General features: G+C 40.4%; 1 protein-coding gene across 1 annotated transcript in view; it reads right to left on the reverse strand.

Annotated features, from left to right (window-relative positions):
• The window catches only part of fmn2b (formin 2b), a 31375-nt gene extending 12284 nt beyond the window's left edge, over positions 1–19091 (reverse strand). The window contains exons 1-10 of the mRNA XM_071462836.1: positions 17162–19091; positions 14791–15041; positions 9636–9805; positions 9295–9427; positions 6450–6508; positions 3859–4862; positions 3455–3599; positions 1488–1575; positions 1130–1191; positions 20–111 (exon numbers count right to left, since the gene is read on the reverse strand). Of these exons, the coding sequence (XP_071318937.1) occupies positions 20–111; positions 1130–1191; positions 1488–1575; positions 3455–3599; positions 3859–4862; positions 6450–6508; positions 9295–9427; positions 9636–9805; positions 14791–15041; positions 17162–18816 (3659 nt within the window). The 5' untranslated portion in view covers positions 18817–19091. The remainder of the gene's footprint in view (positions 1–19; positions 112–1129; positions 1192–1487; positions 1576–3454; positions 3600–3858; positions 4863–6449; positions 6509–9294; positions 9428–9635; positions 9806–14790; positions 15042–17161) is intronic.
• Positions 19092–19304: the final 213 nt, after the last annotated feature.

The following is a 19304-nucleotide window of genomic DNA, read 5'->3' on the forward strand; positions in this document are numbered from 1 at the left end:
GGTCAGAGGAAGAACTCACTGCTCAGGTTTGTCCAGGGGTTTAGTGCTCTCTTTGTCTTTAGTAGACTTCATGTGCTTTTCAATCTTGTCCAGCTCTTCCTGCTGTGCCCTCTGGGAGAGACACACGAGAGTGATTCCATCTCTGTCCTCATTCACACAATTCAAATGTATGCTTTACAACTGTAATATACTATAGTGAATATATTGTTGGTTAAACTAAAAGGAAGTATAATCAGTATGACACCAACTGAAAGAAACCAGAAGCCCAGCTGTGAAAGGTGGTCTATAACACCCAGACGTCTGTTACAAGAAGGAAATGTTTGGATCAGTTTCTCATTTAATCTTTTATTTACTTTATGTATAATTTCTAAAATATATATTTTCTGCTGGGGATGGAGTGGTCATGTCCCCCTCAGTTTTTCTCTCGGCACAGTTTCTCTGTACTGTTCTCTTACTAAGACAAAACCTGATTTGTATTGATACACTCATCTGCGTCACCCTCAGCAAGTGCTAACAGGACACACGCACTGACACCAAACCTTCATCCTTCTATATATTTGATCAGATTCTATGATTGACAGTACTTTAGAACACAGTATATTAATTACAGTAGCTGATAAAACTACTGTATATGTTGACTTTTGATAGTCTGAGCTTGTGGGTGGCCCAGTAGTTGAGTGGTTAGGGCGCGTACCATGTGTGAGCGCAAGACGCTCTTAGCAGGCAGTCACCGGTTCGATTCCTGATCGGTCTGACTCTTTCCTGCATGTCGCTCCCCTCTCCCTACCCCCTTTCCTGTCAGTCTCCACTGATCTATCATAAAGGCACAAAAAGCCCCCCCAAAAAAATTAAAAAAATAAATATATAAATAGTCTGAGCTTGGACAGAGTTAGTTGTTAGTTAGTTGAGATGTAGGTGATTATTATTTACACTACAGTCTGGCAACTGATTCTTGTACTGATGCAAAATAGTTTTAAAATAGTTCAACTATGACTCACTTTTCAATTCAAATTACCCATTGATTAACTATTCTAAGCATAATTCCAAACACCTATAACCATTTACCCATATACTACCAGACAGACAATACAAGCTGTCTGTAAGACTGTGGAGAGTGTGTGTTGCTCACATTCTCATACAGGGCCTGCAGAGTCTCCAGGTCCACTACTGTGTTGTCCAAGTTCAGGATGGCTGAGAGAGAGAGAGAAAGAGTAAGAGAGAGAGGGAGAGATAGATAGAGAGAGAGAGTGAGAGAGAGAGAGAGAGAGAGAGAGAGAGAGAGAGGTAATTGGTCACAACTGCTGGCAACTAATCATAGAAGTGAAAAATTATGTCTAATGTGATATAAGAAAATTAAGTAAAGCTAGAAAAGCTGCAGAAAAAGACTGAGGGGGAACATTTCACGAGAAATAAAAACCAGCCCTGTCTTACTGTACATGGCTATCAAACGATCACACAAACCACAGCTAACACATTGATGAACTCACCATGCTGGATATCTTTCATATCAAGATGTAGAGAGGACATGAGTATTCCCACTGCCTGAGATCGCTTGTTGTTCAGGAGCTTCACAACCTGAAAACACACAGATACAAGATCATATTCAAAAGCTTACATGTAGTTTTGTCATTGCAGCAGATGATGTTACCCTGTAAAGTGCCTTGAGATAATATATGTTGTTATTTGGCTCTACACATTTGAATTGAATTGAATTGAATTGAATTGAATTGAATTGAATTGAATTGAATTGAATTGAATTGAATTGAATTGAATTGAATTGAACTGAACTGAATTGAATTGAATTGAATTGAGTTGAATTGAAAGAGGTTTGCATTTGTTTTTTGTTTTTTTTGTCTTGTTTGGTTTTTTTGCAGCATTTCCACAAATATGCTGCCATAGATAATACTGTGAAAATGAATATCAATCTGATAAAAGCTGAGTAAGTAAAACATGAGTAATATAAACAATGGCGGCATGGTAACAAGACTAAAAGTAGGACCTAAAGTCTGGATGGAACAAACATACTTAAGTGTCTGGTAAAGGAAAGTTCAGGGGGTCACCAAAGTGTTAGAAACAGTAAATTAAATGGCAATCAGGCCAGAGGCTTATATACCATTTTTCAATCACATAATCATATATTTTGTCATATATGGTTTTACACATTAATCTTGGACAGTTTTAGTATGTAAGATGCAAACCTAATGTGTGACTGGATGACACACTTAGAAGGCTGGGGTTGTACTTTATTTACTCACACCATAATCCCACATGGAAGAGACCACCAGGTCAGTATTCAAATGTACTGGTTAGAGTTGTTTAACTCAACTAACTTAACAATGTCTCATTTTAAAAATCATTTTTAAATACAAAAAATTGACTGTTTGCATTTACTTGTGTAGTGGAGACATCTAAATTCAGTTTATTCAAACTTTTTATTTACAGACTAGAATTTATTGATTAAGACAAAGGAGAGACTTTGAGCCATTATAAAAGCCTGAACAAAGACTCATCAGCAGTGCACTGCACCATAATATGGGACACATAGACTTGACCCATTCCCTTGAGAATGGACTTCATCATAAACCCTATTTAGACTTTGTGTTTGTGCATCCAGGATCTTCAGTCTTCAGTCTATCGGTCTTTACTGCTTGCTACTGAAGTATGTTGAGCTGTGTAGTTTATATATAATAGAATACTGTAGGTTTAAGAGTGACAGTGCAGTTTCCCCTTTGCTTGTTAACAAGCTGGTATTTGGCCTGTAAATAGTATTTATATCTGCAACCTTCCTTTACCACAATGACATTGTCTGTTACCCCCTTATTCTGTCAGATGTAATAACTACTGCTGATCCTGAATATATTCCTTCCACACTCCATGTTTGCATTCAGTTTGTTCCCTGGTATAGGTGATTATTGTTAATACACCAACTAACTGCAATGCTAATTAATGGAGTTACATATGAACTTTATTTCCTTTTCTGACTGCAGTGTATTTCCTTTCTAAAATTGAAGAAATGCAGTGCCTTTCTGTCCATACATGTACTTGATTGAACAAAGCTAATACTTTGGACACAATTATAGCATTTAATGTGACTTACTGAAGATCTTTTTCTTTTAATATTTTTGGGTGTTTGTATTTTTGTGCTTTAGTTATTTAACTATACACATCAACAGGCTTTTCAGAGAACCTGACTGATATATATCTGTAACTGTGCCCTCAAATAAAAAGTTGAGACTGTATTCTGGGTCTCAATATATGAGTCCTGACACACACACTCTGACAAATGTCAATCTTAAGGTTAAGCCTTTAGAATTTTTATTCTACCTTCATTCTACCTGGATTCATACCAGATCAGACTTTTGACTCTTAAGAAGGAATAATATTAAAAGGCCTTTACTCCATAAAGTGACAATACTACTTGTACATATATGTAAACATATTTAAGGACACAGACCTGTTTGGTCTTGGACTTTGTGATGGTGTCAGAGAGCGGCTGTTTCTTCTCCTTTACAGCTGTTTTTGAGAACAACTCTACAAATTCCTGAAAGTCCACATCAGGCTCCTCAAGTGTCTCCCACACCAATGAGGATGAAGCCTCCCTGAGAAACACAAAACAGCATTTAGAACCTTGTAGTATTTTTTTATATTATAATGTGTATGACTGGTCACCATCAAAACCTTTAACACCAAACTTAAATCACATCAGATTCTGTCTTTCAAAGGCCACTTCTTTCTTTGCACTACTTATTCCGTTTTCCAGAGCACATCATATTTGGACTCAAGATGCAAGTAAATAAAAAAATACTGCAGCATCATTTTAAGGCAATCATGACTACAGCTGTTACTTTACGTCTTTACTTTTTGGTGTGCAGCTGAATCCTGGTCCAGTAGAGTGGCTTCATGGGTCTGGGCGGCTCTACCACAGCCTTCCTTGCTTTCTCCTGAATCAGACCCAGAGCATACAGCCCCAACGGCAGAGGAGGAGGCAGGGAGCCCAGGGCCCCTGGAACAGCTGGAGGAACACAGATGGCTCCTGGTGGAGGAAGAGGAGGAGGTCCACATCCTGGAGGTGGTGGTGGAGGAGGTGGGCCTCCAAGTCCTGGTAATGGAGGAGGAGGGGGAGGTGGAGCAATGCCACCTGGGAGAGGAGGCGGTGGGGGTGGGACAAGGCCACCAGGAAGGGGTGGAGGTGGGGGTGGAGCAATGCCACCAGGGAGAGGAGGTGGTGGGGGTGGGAGAAGGCCACCAGGAAGGGGAGGAGGAGGTGGTGGGGGTGGAGCAATGCCACCAGGGAGAGGAGGTGGTGGGGGTGGGACAAGGCCACCAGGAAGTGGAGGAGGAGGAGGAGGAGGAGGTGGTGGAGGAGTTGGCATTGAGCATACTGATAAGGGTGGAGGAGGTGGTGGTGGTGGATGAGCTACCACAGTCTGGCCTGAATGAGGAGATACTGCTTCTCCTGGAAGGGGAGGAGGCTGCTGCTGACATGAACACTGGAAGCCATCTTCCCTGGGTGGGGGCTGTAGGAAGCTGTTCACTCCACCCGGCTCACTACAAGGCACTTTGAACTTAAAGCTGTCATCCATGGGCGATGTCTGCACTGACTTGGCCTCCAGGCAGTCTTGGTAAGGAGCTGCCTCCGTCTGCAGGTGAGCGTCACACACAGCCCTCAGTAAGCCCTCTTCTCCCCCACACTCCTTATCTGTGGTGATGGTGGAGGATTTCATACTGTCCCTGTCCAGCAGAGGGGGCTGTCGCTCAAGCTCAGCTATCTTAGTCCTGAGGTCCTCTATAGTTTGTTCCAGTTGCTGGATGACGTTAATGTGTTTTTCCTTCAGTTTTGCTGAAGGAAGGACACATTCCTCCTGCAAATGAGAGAGAACCACAAGTGGTGAAAAGTAAAAAAAATGTTTATCAAGATCTATGTTTCCTATGTGAAATACTGACCTCCTGGGACCAAACAAAGCCACTGAGGATACATACATACAGTATATAAGCTGTGTATATATCCTATGAAGAAAACTCACACAGAATAGATTCTTTTGTAACTGAGGCAAATGTACAGCATAAACATTTAGCGCCAAGGCTCTGACCCTTTTGCCCTGACAGCTAGAATTGTTTGCCATGAATAAAAAGGAGCATTAGATACATGCTGCATCAAAAAGGACATGCTATGTGTGACTGTAACACCTGGCTCCAGTTGATTACCACAACTAGCTTTCAGAGTTCACTTCATTTGTTGTTGACTGCAGTGTATTTTTTATGTGACAGGTATCCAGCTGATCTGTGTGTCATAAATGTTACCTCTTCTGTCCCCCTATAGAGAGCGAAGTGAAATCAAAACATCCAGAGTCTGTTCCATAGGTAAGAAAATCTAATTCAAATCCATCTGATATGTGTAACTACACTAATCACTAAAAATCCTGCATTTGAACACAGTCTGTGTCTAAAGTGGACATGTGGCTCACTTCATATGTTTAGCTAAGGATGGTGGCTTTTTGATGCTGTTTATTCAATATTTATTTTTTAGTGTTCTTTAAAACACCAATTCCCATAAGCCCCATAAATGTCACGGCTTGACAGAAGAGTAGTATAGTCCATGAGCAACACAAAACCTGGACATGACATCACAACTTCAGCTCTCTGTGTTACTACTGCTTCAATTCCTAAATTACAAATACCATTAGCTCTCAGTTTTGCTGAATGGATTAGAGTACCAGAGTGCCAGGGTACTCTTTTTGCTGAGTTCTGTCTCAGTTCTGTCTTTTCTACAAAGACAAATTTCTTTACTCGAGTGATTGTGTGTTTCGGTACAAAGATACCAAGAAATACTGGTGATCAAATCGCTGCTAAACTGTAGAATTGTATAGACATTTGTTTATCTCTATGTTCAGCAATAATAGTCTTAAATCACCAAGACAGACATCTGTCAAATAAAAAAACATTGCTGTCCCATAAACTGTGAGTAGGATTTCTTAGCTTGTTGTGGCACTCCTTTAACCACATTTACCACACAGTTATTTTAAATAAAGCTTCTCAACATCAGTGGAGATTGTCTTTTGTTGAAAGTGGACAGCACAGACTCTGCTAAACATTCTCTCATGTATTTTTAAATCAAAGACATGGAGCTCAATTAATCACTCAAGCAAAATGAGCTCTGAAGTCATTTTAAGTTATATCAAGTCTTAAGTTCTACATTAAAGTATGTTCATGGTTTGTCAATTCACATCCATCATTTATCTGAAAATGAAAGTACTGCAAAGAACTCAGAGAAAAAGAGAAACACTTTTATTTAGGATCATGCACAACAATTATGTGCAAAATCATTTTGCAAAAAACTGTTTAGAATGAACTATAATGTACTCTGTACCAGTTTGTTATCCACATATAGTCTTTTTAAAAATCACTCGTTTTAAGCTTTAGGTAAACCAGAGAAAATTAAAGTGACTGACCAGACAATCCTGGCTCTCCATCTGTTGGTGGCCCAAACCCAAGATGGCTGCTTGGAGTTCTGGACAAACACACACATCAGTATTAGGAGAATACAGTACAACAGAAACACTTTTTACAAGGCTCTAGGCTTTTGGCTTTAGGTGATTATGAACATGTGAAAGCATGAAGTGATTATAAAACATATCTTGATATTTCACCACTAACCAAGCTAGTTACTAACTAACCATCATCACTTTTGTACCAAAATAAATTTTAATTATTATAATTATCAGCTCTGCTGGATGTGAATATCTGCGAGAGCAAAGCAGCTGCATGGTGTCAAATAAAACCGTGACACATCTGTGACATCATAACAGTAAAACACCATAATTTATATTGTAATATTAGCACTGATGTGTTGCTCTGTGGTGTACAATGAGTATTAAGGTTTAGTTGAGAATTGCATTTGGTTGCACATCACACCATATCATACTTTTCCAGAATGAAAATCTTGATTAGTTTTTAATTTGAGTGTGGCCGTTGTGGGATATGCCTGGAGTAAACGGCCATTTAAAAATATCATCAAAGTGATTATCCAGGCTAAATGGTTTTACATTCCTACAAGTTGTTGCCCAACCTTTCCACACTGTCAGGATACAGCTAATTGTCTGTTGTTGTCAAAGAGATGGAATTGCCATCCAATGAGCTGCTCCCCTCACCAAATAATGATCAAGTGAAATACAGTGTGGTGTTCTGTGTTTGATAAACAGTATCTATATTTGCAACATGAAGAGCAGCCTGGTTGCAAATAGAACTATGCAATTTAAAAACAATAAATGTGCTCTGTAGGCCCCACATTTTGGGGAAATTCATATGATTCCCTTTATACATTTGCCAAATACAGAGAAATAAAGCAATTTCATGGTAATTGCTGGTCTACCCAGTGTGATCAGTGCCTTATGGTACACATGTAAAAATTATTGCACCATTGTAAGATAAGGATTATTATTATTTGTAAACAGGAAAAAAAATCACACCATCAACACATTGTATAAGATGCTATTACAATTCTTCAAAGTGGTGAGGTTCTACATGTGATTCATGGATCTTAATGGAGAAAGGCATCATATTCCTGCTTGTAAATGACCTTTAATATGCTTAACACGTAACTACATTTGTTGTCTTCATGTTTATTTATTTAGTTCATGTTAAGGCCAGGTCATTATTTTTTATATATTAAGCAGACGTTATATCCAGCGCTTTTATTTTGAAGGCGTCCCGCCGAAACCTCGTAAACATCCGGTGCTTCGGATTTCACTGGCTGTGAGAAGAGTGTGTCAATGTTAAAAGTGTGCTTACATTACATGAAACGCAGCACCTGGCTAATAAGAGGCACTAGCTCTTACGGTGTGTTCATAATGTTCGTTAATGGATCACGGTTCGCGAAATAAAGGAACATGAATCATCAGTTTCAGAGTTTGACCATGATTTAGCCGGAACACTACACTGAAACAGTATACGATTCTTTGTGGTTCAGTCCTAGTGAGTTAGGAGTCCTCTTGACTACTTCTAACTTCCCCCAAACTTAGGTACTACTTTTAGTGCTAATTGGATTTGTGAATCACTCTTAGTCAAAAAAAGTAGGGGTCCTAAAGTTAGGACTGACACGCCCATTATTTTTTGGGAGATTCTCCGCAATCGGCAAGTTAGGAACTACTTTTAGCCTTAAGATGCTTTGTGAATATGGGCCCTGATGTTACTAAATAGGCAGACTAATCTTCACCTGAAGCCCAACAACAATGGCAGTCTGCTAGCATTTGCACATTCTCAGGCTTTGAGTCAGCACAAAAATATGGCCAACAGTTGCAGAAATTATCACTGACCTTGATTTTCCTCTACAAATGCAGAAGAATGAAGACGGAAAAATCCCATTCAGGAGAAAATAGGAGAGGAAAAAGGGGAGAAAAACAAGTGCAAAGATCAGAGTACCTGCATAAAACTGCATGGAGATCAGGCAGACTGTCATAGAGCTTTTCTTCCTCTTGTTAAAGCAGGTAGGTTGGACTGAATCTTTTAAGACCTAAGACAGCACATCACTTTACTGTCCCAGAACGGAAGACAATGACGGTGTCCACCATCAGGACACTAGTTATTATGGGACACTGAAGACAATTTGCTTCAGATACAGTATACAGTTGTATACACTCTAGTGTTGTGAATGTCTATGAGAAATGATTTTCAGTCACTTATGTTCATGCTCATTACAAAAAAAAATAGTTAAACAGATACAGTGGCTCTTGTCCCCTTTAACAAGCATAAGTAGTTTCAACATCAACATACATAGATACAACATGAGCGCAGCCTGAGATCATCCAACAAGGCTCTCCTATCTGTTCCACAATCCCAACTTGTCACTAAAGGTAACCGGGCCTTCGCTGTCCAGGCCCCCCAATTCTTGAACTCCCTGCTCTGTTGATCTCAGGCTCACAAACTCAATAGCTTCTTCTTAAAACTCAGCTTATTTATATTTCTTGAATTAATTCTAATTATTTTTATTTTTATATTGCTTGTTCATCTATTTTGTTTTTATTGTATTCTTATTGTAAAGCACTTTATATCCTGGTTTTGAAAAGTGCTATATAAATAAAGTTTTTATTATTATTACATCATCATCATCAGTAACAAAAACAATGAATAAAATGTTTTATTTAATATAAAAGTCATAAATACCAGCCTCTATAAATAATCACTGAGGGCAAGAATAAAGATTAAAAGCTACAAAGTTAGTCCTGGTGTATTCTGAGTTTGCTGATAACCTTCATGCCATATCCAGTACGTACAGGACATGTGTAGAGTTGTTATTACCAGCCTCTGTAAATTTGAGTCCAGGTCTACTGTCTTGTCTTGTCCTGCTGATCTGCCCAGGTAGCTTCCCCTCAAGAGGATCCTGGGAGTGTGGTGGCTGGTTAACTGCTGCCCATGTATACAACTGGTCGTGCTGGGGATTATAATTAGAGTCAATTAATGAATAGCATGAGAAATGATACTGACTTTCAGATTGTTCAAAATAAATTAAGCTGAGTATGGTAAAGTCTTAGGTAGAAAAAACTAAATCTGGACTTTGATTTTAAAATGTATGAACATGGATGAAACAAACAACCCACAGCAAACTTATCTGAGCTGCAACTGCTTACATCAAACTTGGCTGATGGTGTGGGGGTGATGTTGGCGGTGCTGCCACCCAGCTGCTCTCTGAAGCAGTCAGTGAATGGCAGAAGGAGGCCCATAGCCAAGATCCTGGAGCATAGTCTCTCAGCCTCCTCTGGTTGCTCCTGCTGCTGCTGCTGCAGAAACAGCTTCTCCAGCAAGGTTCGACCTGGACACGCAGCAATGAAAGAGAGAAACAAAGCTGTGTGAACAGCTGGGAAACACAAGTAGTTAATCAATAGCACAATCACATCAACACATCAACTACCCACCACATCCAATGACAAATCAGTGCACACTTACACATGCATACACACATGAACGCACATACATACATACACACACACCTACCCCTCCCCTCACACACACACACACACACACACACACACAGATAGACAATGATTAATGACTATAGAGCGTCTATAAATGTGGATATGGTAAGTTATTGTTAATGTTACTGTGGTTGTTTTGCTGTTATTGTTGTTGTTGTTTTTCTGTGTCTCTCCACCCCCCTTCTCTTTTTCCCCATATTCTCTCTGCTTTCCTCTTCCTGTCTGTTGTCTTAATAAAGTTAAATTATGCAACAGGAAAAGTATCCCATACTCTTCCTTCGCAGAGTAAATCTGCCCCAACAACACAAGCCATCCAGACCACCCATACTGCTTCCCTAAAAAAAAAAAACAACATTCATGTCTTCTACAATGTCTTTTTAACTGTTTTTAACAATTTTTTCTTTTTCCCCGTATTCTCTCTGTTTTCCTCTTCCTGTCCACTCTGATTCCTGATGCGGTCCGGTAGTTTTTTTAACTAAAAAAAAAAAAAAAAAAATCAGTAGTACAATCTATTGCATTTAGTAAAGCAATCTGATGAGAACCCAGGTGCTCTGGATATATTTTTCTTCTGTCTGCCCTGTCATTGTAAGTTTTCTTTTTCAACTTTTCAACTTGCGGTTTGTGCCAAAACCTTCCTTCATATTCCTCCTTTGTCTCCACCAGCTTTTGTTTCAGAGACACTGCAGTTCTTGGATGTGTGATGTCTGAGAGGCCATGGCAAGCACAGAGTGTTTTCCATGTACCCACTACCCACTGGCATGAGAAGTCAGAGGTCTGGGGGCCATCTCTGGGACCACAGATGTCAGTACAATATGTGCAAAGGTATTCCTTTACAACTGGATGGAATACCAAGACATCTCAGCATGACTAAAACAGGTGTCCAATACTGTAGCAAAAGTTTCATGATGTTCATGAGGTTTGCTGAGGTTGTAAGTTCCTTAGATCTAATGTACTATACATGTATTACAAAACCGAAAGATGACAGCATGATCTACATAAGCTTAATAAAGTTTCGTTATACTAAGACAACTAGAAACCTACATATAGACCACAATGACAGACTCAAGAGTATACAATATGGTCCAGTAATTCATGATAATGGTAATTTTACTTTACACATGAAAATGTTGATCTATTGATTTTGCTTTTGCAGTACTGGTCCTATAATCTAACTAATGCTGTGTCATTACCAAGCTGGCTACACTTAAAATACTTCTTCTGTGATTTGGCCCTACCTGTGTAATCAATGTTAGGTAAACCCATTCTCCATCTTTATTCAAACACTTCCTGTTTACGTCACAGTGCAGTAAAGCAGTCTTCTTAACATTGTCATACAGTCATTTCCACATCTCTTTTTCACCAACTGACTTTATAATTAAATATTATGTGAATACCGCTTTCAAAAATACAATATGAACACTGTATTAAGAACCAGAAAATAACTGTAGTAAGTACACCTCTGTTAGTCCTCTATGTACTGCATACACAAGGAAAAATAGCATCACACTTATCATAGGATTAATGATAGGAGCAGAGGTTGTAGAACTTGTTGTAGAATGGTAGGATTTTTATGGGTCATCCCCATACCTGTATCCACAATGCACAGGTAAAGTAAAATAAAAATAATCATATTTAATATTAATTTAAGCTCTTTCCGCCTTTTTTCAAGAAAGAAGTTTGTGAGGCACACAAATGCTCAGTCCCATCAAATGCATGATCATTGAAACTCTGTAAATTTAAGAGTGGTCACAGGACACAGGTCATAGGTGAGGTCAAAAGGTATATCATCTGATCTTGTTTAGAGCTGCACAAGAGAAATAGGGCACTGCCCTATTTCTACTAAAGCAGAGGAAAGACAGAGAGGCAAAAGAAGCAGATATTTTATATCAAGTTCCACATTTTTAGTTTTCTCAAAAACATTGAAACGATAATGATAAAAAATGATTTAAAAAAAAACAACACCGTTGAGGCCCCCTCATGAGTCCACAATTGGAGGTGGTTCAGTCAGCAGCAGTGCTACCAATGTTGTACCACAAGGGTTACTGAAGGGTGAGGAGGAACGGACCTAGAGGGATGATGACTGATTAAATGTGTACTCCAGCTGTGGACTGACACTGCTCGAGATCCTCCTCCTGGCTCTTTTCATTGTTGTTCATCGCTGTGGATTCTTGCAAATGGCATAATGGGCATAGTAATAGTTTCAGCAAATATGGCAAAAAGTTTATTTATAAAAGTTATCTGCTGAACCTTTAACTGGAAAATAATGTTATTGTTTAGAACTAATCTGAGGTAATCTGACCTACACAAGATTAATGTGCAGTAGAAACAGCATTAAGATGCCACTGCAGTTAGTTAAATGAAACAGAGCGCTTGAACACCACAGTGTAAATGTCATATATTCATTTCAGATACTTTATTTGTTGTGTGCTTTACAGGCAGTTAAGGCTCCTGCACCCGTGCTGCTGGTGAGTGGGAACCCCTTCAGTGCTGAATGTGACATTTCTCTTTACATGAATGGAGTTCATGTTGTAAAGGCAGATGACATCTCAATGGGAGTTGGTGCCCTACTGGGGATCTATTTTATCTTTGGAATTAGATATTCAGAGACTGTAAAGATGAATCTAATGTTTATGCAGGTCATGGTTGGAATAAAATCAAATGATAAAGTTCCAGTAGGGGAACTCTAAATGTTGCAAGTGATAAATTAACAGAAATGAAGTGCTGATCACATCCATTTTGTCAGCCTGTGATTATTTTGATACAAGCACACATTTATTAAATTGAATTGTTAGAATAATATATCTATTGACACTGCACACTTATACTTAATGTTTATTTACAGTGTTTATTCATTCCTGTGAAATATTTTGATGCTCAGCTCTCTATCATTATGGTTGTACTTGAAGTTCAATGTCAGTAAAACCTTGCTTAAAGATATCTGCAGTTTCACCAACATCTATAATTGTAAAACAATAATAATATGATTTTAAAAAAACATTATTATTATTATTATTGTTATTACTGCACTTTTTAAAAAGTTCCCTTGAAGAGCTCCAAAAGGTTCTTCAAGTAACCCTAAGTGCAGGTTCTTATTAAGAAACTTTTCTTGAAGGTTCTTCAAAGCACCTTAAGAGGTTCTTCCAAGAGTTTCAAACTGAAGAACCTCCAAAAGTTCTTCAAGGATTTTGTCTTAACAGTGTGGCTCCGTAGTGGAATAGTCGCTAAAGATGCGAAGACACTAAACTGGCACCCACTGAAAACATTTGGTGCATCATGAAACAAAAAATACAACAAAAGAGACCCTGAACTCTTGAGCAGTTGAAATCCTGTGTCAGGCAAGAATGGGACAACATTTTACTTTCAAAACTCCAGCAATTGATCTCCTTTCCAGTGTTGTTAAAAGAAGAGGTGAACATGCCCCCCCACCCCCCCCAGCCCCCCCCCCCCCCCCCCCCCCCCCCCACACACACACACACACACACACACACACACACACACACTGCTACCCTAACCCAAGCCCATCTCCCCTTCCAAGCCTCACCCCTACCGAATACCCTCCACACCTCCCCTCTCAACCATTCCCTCTCTCCTCTGCTAAATAGTTAATTAAAATTCAAAAACGCATCAACCATCTTTCTGGGTTTCTGAATAGAAACACGGTATTAATGCAGTATGTGACACCATAACCTGAGCAGCACATGGTCTCACCAAAGATTTATTTTAAATTTTTCATTGTAGATTAAATGATAATAAATAAAATAACTTACAAAAAAGTGGCAAACACAAAAATAATGACAATTATCATTATTATTATTATTATTATTATTAGAATAGTTATTAGAATTAAATCTTGAGCTTATGGAATAATTTTCCACTTTGAACATCAATACATTTTCATACAGTCCTTTATTGTCTTCAGTTTGATCATGGTCTCTAAGTTCAATTTGTTGCTAGTAAGAACAGTTTTGTTCTGTTCAGTTTACTGGCATATACAGAAAACAGTGGTTATAAGTTAATAGCTTGACTACAACCTGCAGTTATTTCATCATGAACCTTTCTGTGGCTTCCTTTCGTTTCCAGGAAGCTTTTAACTGGACAATAACATGCTACTACTATTTTACTGTTGTTGGTGTTTACAACTCTCAACTGGAAACACAGATGTTTCAAATATACAACCACTCACTGTCTGAATGCACTTGAAATACTGTAATCTACTTCAATTAATAATTAGCCATCACCCAGATGATGACGTTTAACAAGCTTTTGACCTTTTTGCTCATAAGCCAAATATAACTTCAAGAACAGTAAAGGGGCATATGAGCAAAGATCAATGGAAAATGGTTGAGCTTGTCTCCAGCTAAAAATGCCTAAATGCATTATTAAGACAGGCTGCTTGACACTAATGCTGTCTAGGGTGTGCTAAAGCTCAGCAACATCTAGCTATGTTTAGAGCATTAACTTAAAGCCATTAATGTGGACAGAGAGGTCATGTCTGCCACATATTGATCTTTTTTAATCAATTTTGCGCATATAGAAACCTTAATGTTTCAACTACAAGACATTATTAAACTGCTCCAAACTACTGAGGTGGAAGTTCTGGATTTTCTGCTGTGTACACATCCGACTAGATGATACTGGTGCTTTGGATGACCGCTGTCATCTTATGTATGCTGACTGCTCTAAATGAGATGCAGAAAATCACATATTCAGGGTTAAAAGTATAGGCCTACAATCAGTTTTTTTGTCCTCAGTGCCATTAATGTACTTGTGTTACATTCAGTTTCTTCCGGGAAACAGTAATCACTGACTGCTTTGTACTCACCTGTAAAGACGTCCTGAAAGCCACATGTAGACACCTGTCCACAGGAAGATCTTCTGGTAGCACATATGGGCTGGCTGCCTCCCCCTCTGTAGCCCACCAGATATTCCCCTGAACCATGGGAGCCTCCTCCATCCTCCTCTCTGCCCCTGAGCCTCCTCTCTAGCTCCTCCGTCCAGTCAGCTGAGCGGCTCAGAGGACCAGCAAGGCTTCGAGATCGTTGCCTACGGACCTGGTGACCCTCAGCCATTGTCCTGTCAACATTCACATTTCTAGTTTGCTTTACTTTTGACAGTGGATCAAATGAATCATACTATTAAACTAATCTCGTTGAGTAAAATAGCAGCTTCCCTGTCAAAGCAGTAAGTTGTTTCCATGTATGGTCTAAAAATTAACTTTGAAAGACCTTAAAAACCTGTTTCAGTTCTCAGCCAGAAACCATAAGAATGTCATGTTTCCTTTTACTGCTGTCAATGCTATTGTTGCTTATTAATGGGGACAGTACTCCATGACCACATAATAATGTTACTTTGCCAAAAACAAAAGTGTAAAACTTGCAAAAACAAAAACCTTTAAAAATAATTTTAGTTATACTAATTGCTGTCATTTGGGAAATGTTATTTTAATATAATTCCTAGATATTAATTGAACTACCTTGGTGTGGGAATATCTCATACTTAGAAACTTGTTAACAACCTAAATCCATTTAATGGATAATTGATGGATCCCTTACACCTCCCCAAAGAGCAATTTCCCAAATATAGCTTAGCAACACTAACTAGGCACTACAGGCCTGTCAATCTTTAAAGTTCCTGTCCTACATTCTGGTGCATGAAGCAACACTTAGTGTGAAGCATTTGAAGAGTTGTGTCCACAACAAAAATACCGGCACAAAGAGTATGGAGTGGATTAAACATGTGGCTGGCTCACTCGCTGCCTTTGCATTACTTCGAAATCCATTTGGATTTACAGAAATTTGTACCCCCAATATTTGTAATTAATCAGAGACATCATTAGATGCCTCCTAAAGCTGAGAGAATTCTGCCCTTCAAATTCAGAGTGAAACTCCTGGATACTGAACTCCTGCTTGTAGCAACATGAACCAAAACAACTGCCAAAGTTTTTGGTCGATTTGTATTTCCCATAGCAGACACAGGTCTCTCCCCTACACAAGCTGGTCACTAGCATGTCTGCACAAGTAAAATGCATCCTAAATTAAAGATGCACATGAAGAATATAAGGCAGTGTGTTACTGCTGTGTGTTTGTCAGTGTGACAGGTTGCAGGATGATCAAATTTCACTCAGTCACATGTCTTTTTAAAACTGGCTCTGTGATTGATTTGTCACTAAACTCTGTCACCAGGAACCAACTAGCTTATCAGTGCATGATTGGTAAAAAAAAAAAACAAAACAAAACATTCTGACTTTAATCCTGGGACCTGTTACGTTTCGCTTTTAATTCTATTGCCAGTACTGCACAGTGCTGAGTTAACATAATATAATATATGTACCCTTCAAATGTATATTTAATAATTTGCAAGGTTTAGATTTTCATTCAAATCAGCAGGAGGCATTAAAAAGTCACTATGAGACCAAGTTTTCAACCAAAGAATTGATTAGCAGCTGTTCAAATCTGCCACAATAGTTGTGATTTCAGCTTGCAGAACTAACTAAAATGAGAAACTTTTAAACTTTTATCAACTGTTTAAAAATGATGATGGTACAGCTGCTGCTGTTTGCCCTTAATTTCACACCCTCAGTGCTAACTGGAAAACTTGATAGGTGTAGCAACAGTAACTAAGGGGGGATGGAGGTTTAAATGATGGGTCAGCTCTGTTTTATTACAACTTGGGTCTGATTTTCACAGCTTAGGCCACTGACTCCATCAAAGCTTTGACAGGGCAGGAAACACAGGTTGTAAATAAACCAGCTGTTTATCCAGATGATCTAAAGAACTGAAATTGAAAATGACTGCAACTGAGCACACATGCATGGTGAGTACTTCAAAATGAAGCAGGAAGTGGCTCTAAACTATGACAGATAGTTTGGGTTTCAATTTTAGTCTTCACCTTAATTTTCTAATGAGTTTAGCTAACCTGGATGTTTGTTTACAACCTGTCTGATGTTTTATGCCCCAACATAAGATCTCAGCAATTAACTTGGGTAATGTCATTGTTATTATTAATATGAATAATGAAATAAAAGCCCAAGGTGTAATAAAGTAGAATTATCCTTAAACAATCTATGTGAAACCAGTCTTCATCACCTGCTGAAAATTCAAATCAAATTAAATTTTCTCTTAAAAAGCATCATATCAGAGGTAAAGTTAAATCAAAGATTTAAAATCATTGACATGCAGCAACACCACAGGTACCTGTGGAGGTGATGGTGGGCTCTGCGCGGGGACAGGGGGCTGTGGGAGGGGGATAGGACTGGGGAGTATCCTGGGGAGCTGAGCTGTCTGGTGGTGGTCTTTATGTACGAGGGGAAGATAGGAGGGTAGGGTTTCACAACAGGGCTAGAGGAGGTGGAGGAGTGGGTGGACCTGAGGAGTCTTTTGGCCATTGTGGGGCTCTCCTGTGGAGGCAGAGGGGTGAAACAGATGCTGCTCCTCCTGCACTGCTGGGTGGAGGGGGAGTCGTTGGTCCTGGCAGCAGCAGAGTGGTACTTAACACTTAAACAATCCTCAAGGGACTCTGCACTAGTATCTGAGCCCAACTGACCCTCACCTTCTTCAAACAGGGTCCCTGGCCTCAGCCCATCAGTGGCTTCCGGACTTCTGTTATGGCTGTCTGTGGGTGGAGGACTGAGATCCACCTCCACCCCAGGCCCCCTCTCCTCCTGGGGGGATTCACCTTCTGCTTCCTCCTCCTGCTCCTCCTTTAGGGGTTTCCCAGCACTGTCAAATGTGTGATCAGGGACGCTGTTACCACTGGTCGTCATGGTGACTGGGCTGGCTGCTGTCCCCCCTTCAGTAGCCATGGTGATGGTTGTGTGAGGGGGCTGTTGTATCAAGGCATGCTGGTCTTTTGTGCCTGTAGCAATACAAAGAGAGGCTTCTCCTTCTCCGTCCCTCTGACCCTTTCCATGCAACTCCAGATTCTCCACCTCCTCCTTCTCCTCCCTCCTCCTGTACACCTCTGTGTTGAAGGGAGGGTGTAGTGTTGGAGGCTGGTCCGTGTGCTTGACAGAGCCAGACGGAATTCCTGTCTCTAGGAATGACAGGGCATCAGACCCCAGTTCTAATTCTGGGGTGAGGTCGAGTACCTCAGGAGGAGATAATACTACTCCATTGCTCTGCTTCTGTTCCCCCTCTCCTCCTACCCAGCTCAGATCCCTCTCTCCCCCTTCCTGTGCTTCCACAATTGAGGTAATCCCCCCTTGCTGCTGTTGGTGCTGCAGCCTTATAGTCAGCTGGATATCAGCTAGCAGATCCTCGTGGTCAGCTGCTGAGTGGAAGCTGTAAATATCTGTGTCTGACCCCGAGCTCCCTCCCTTCTGCCCTCCATCCTCTGTTGGAGAAGTTGCTGCTGTCGAGGCTTTCCGCTGCATCTCCTGCTTCTGCTCTCCTCCCCCTCCAGCTCCATCCCTCTTCCCTTGTTCCAGTTTCTTTTTCTTCTCAGGGAAAGCAGCCTCAGTGTCTGACTGTCCAAGCTCATCTGCAGATAAATCAGGTGTTTTAGTGCTGTCCAGTTCGTCATGTTGAGGTGCTAAAACATCTTCCTTTGAGCCTGTTACTGATGAACATGCCTCTCCTTTTCCTTTCAGGTTGCCCTTTCTCTTGCGGATGGAGAAAACAGAGGGCTTGGACTCAGATTTGTTTTTCTTCTTGCCTGGTCCTGTCCCATACATCCCCCCTCCTCCTGCACTGCTGCCAGCTCCTTTACCTCCATGCTTACCGTGGAGTTTCTTTCCTCCTTTTTTTGTCACATCCCCTCCTCCCTCTCTCCATCCTTCATCCAGTGAAGGATAGCTTCCATTACCCGATGCTGCTGCAGCTTTCTTTTGCTTAGCCTCCTGGTTGCCCATGTCGATGGAGAGCGTCTGATGGCTGCCTGCTTCACTCAAGTCATGCCTGGGACAGCTTTTTCTATCTCGGGGGTGGTTTTAGATGCCTGTGCCCGGGGAAGGTACAACCGTCTTGGCCTAATCTGTGGATGCACGTCCGGTGGAGAAGGAGGAGCGGCTGATGATGATGTTTTTTTTCATCTCTGTTGTGTCAAGATTTTCCTTGTTGTTTTCCGGTGACGAAAGCTGGCGTGGCCGTGATGTTGGCACTGATGCAGGAGAGACATACAGCTCCCTCTTCCTCCTCCCCTTTCTCTGCCTGTTTTACCCTCCCCCTCTTCCTCCTCTCCATCTGCTGAAAGGAGTGACGTAGGCACTGCATGCTCACTGGAGCTCGAACAAGGAGGCTGACTGAGAGAGATGGAGGGCAACTGGGATGGGGACACAAAGCCAGGTCTGCTGGGAAAAAATGGCAAACGAGCCTGAGAGGAATAAAGATGCTGCACTGT

Source organism: Trachinotus anak, unplaced genomic scaffold, assembly GCF_046630095.1.
Source record: "Trachinotus anak isolate AG129_WGS33_773 ecotype Australia unplaced genomic scaffold, CSIRO_AGI_Tana_v1 ptg000025l, whole genome shotgun sequence".
Classification (NCBI taxonomy): Eukaryota; Metazoa; Chordata; class Actinopteri; order Carangiformes; family Carangidae; genus Trachinotus; species Trachinotus anak.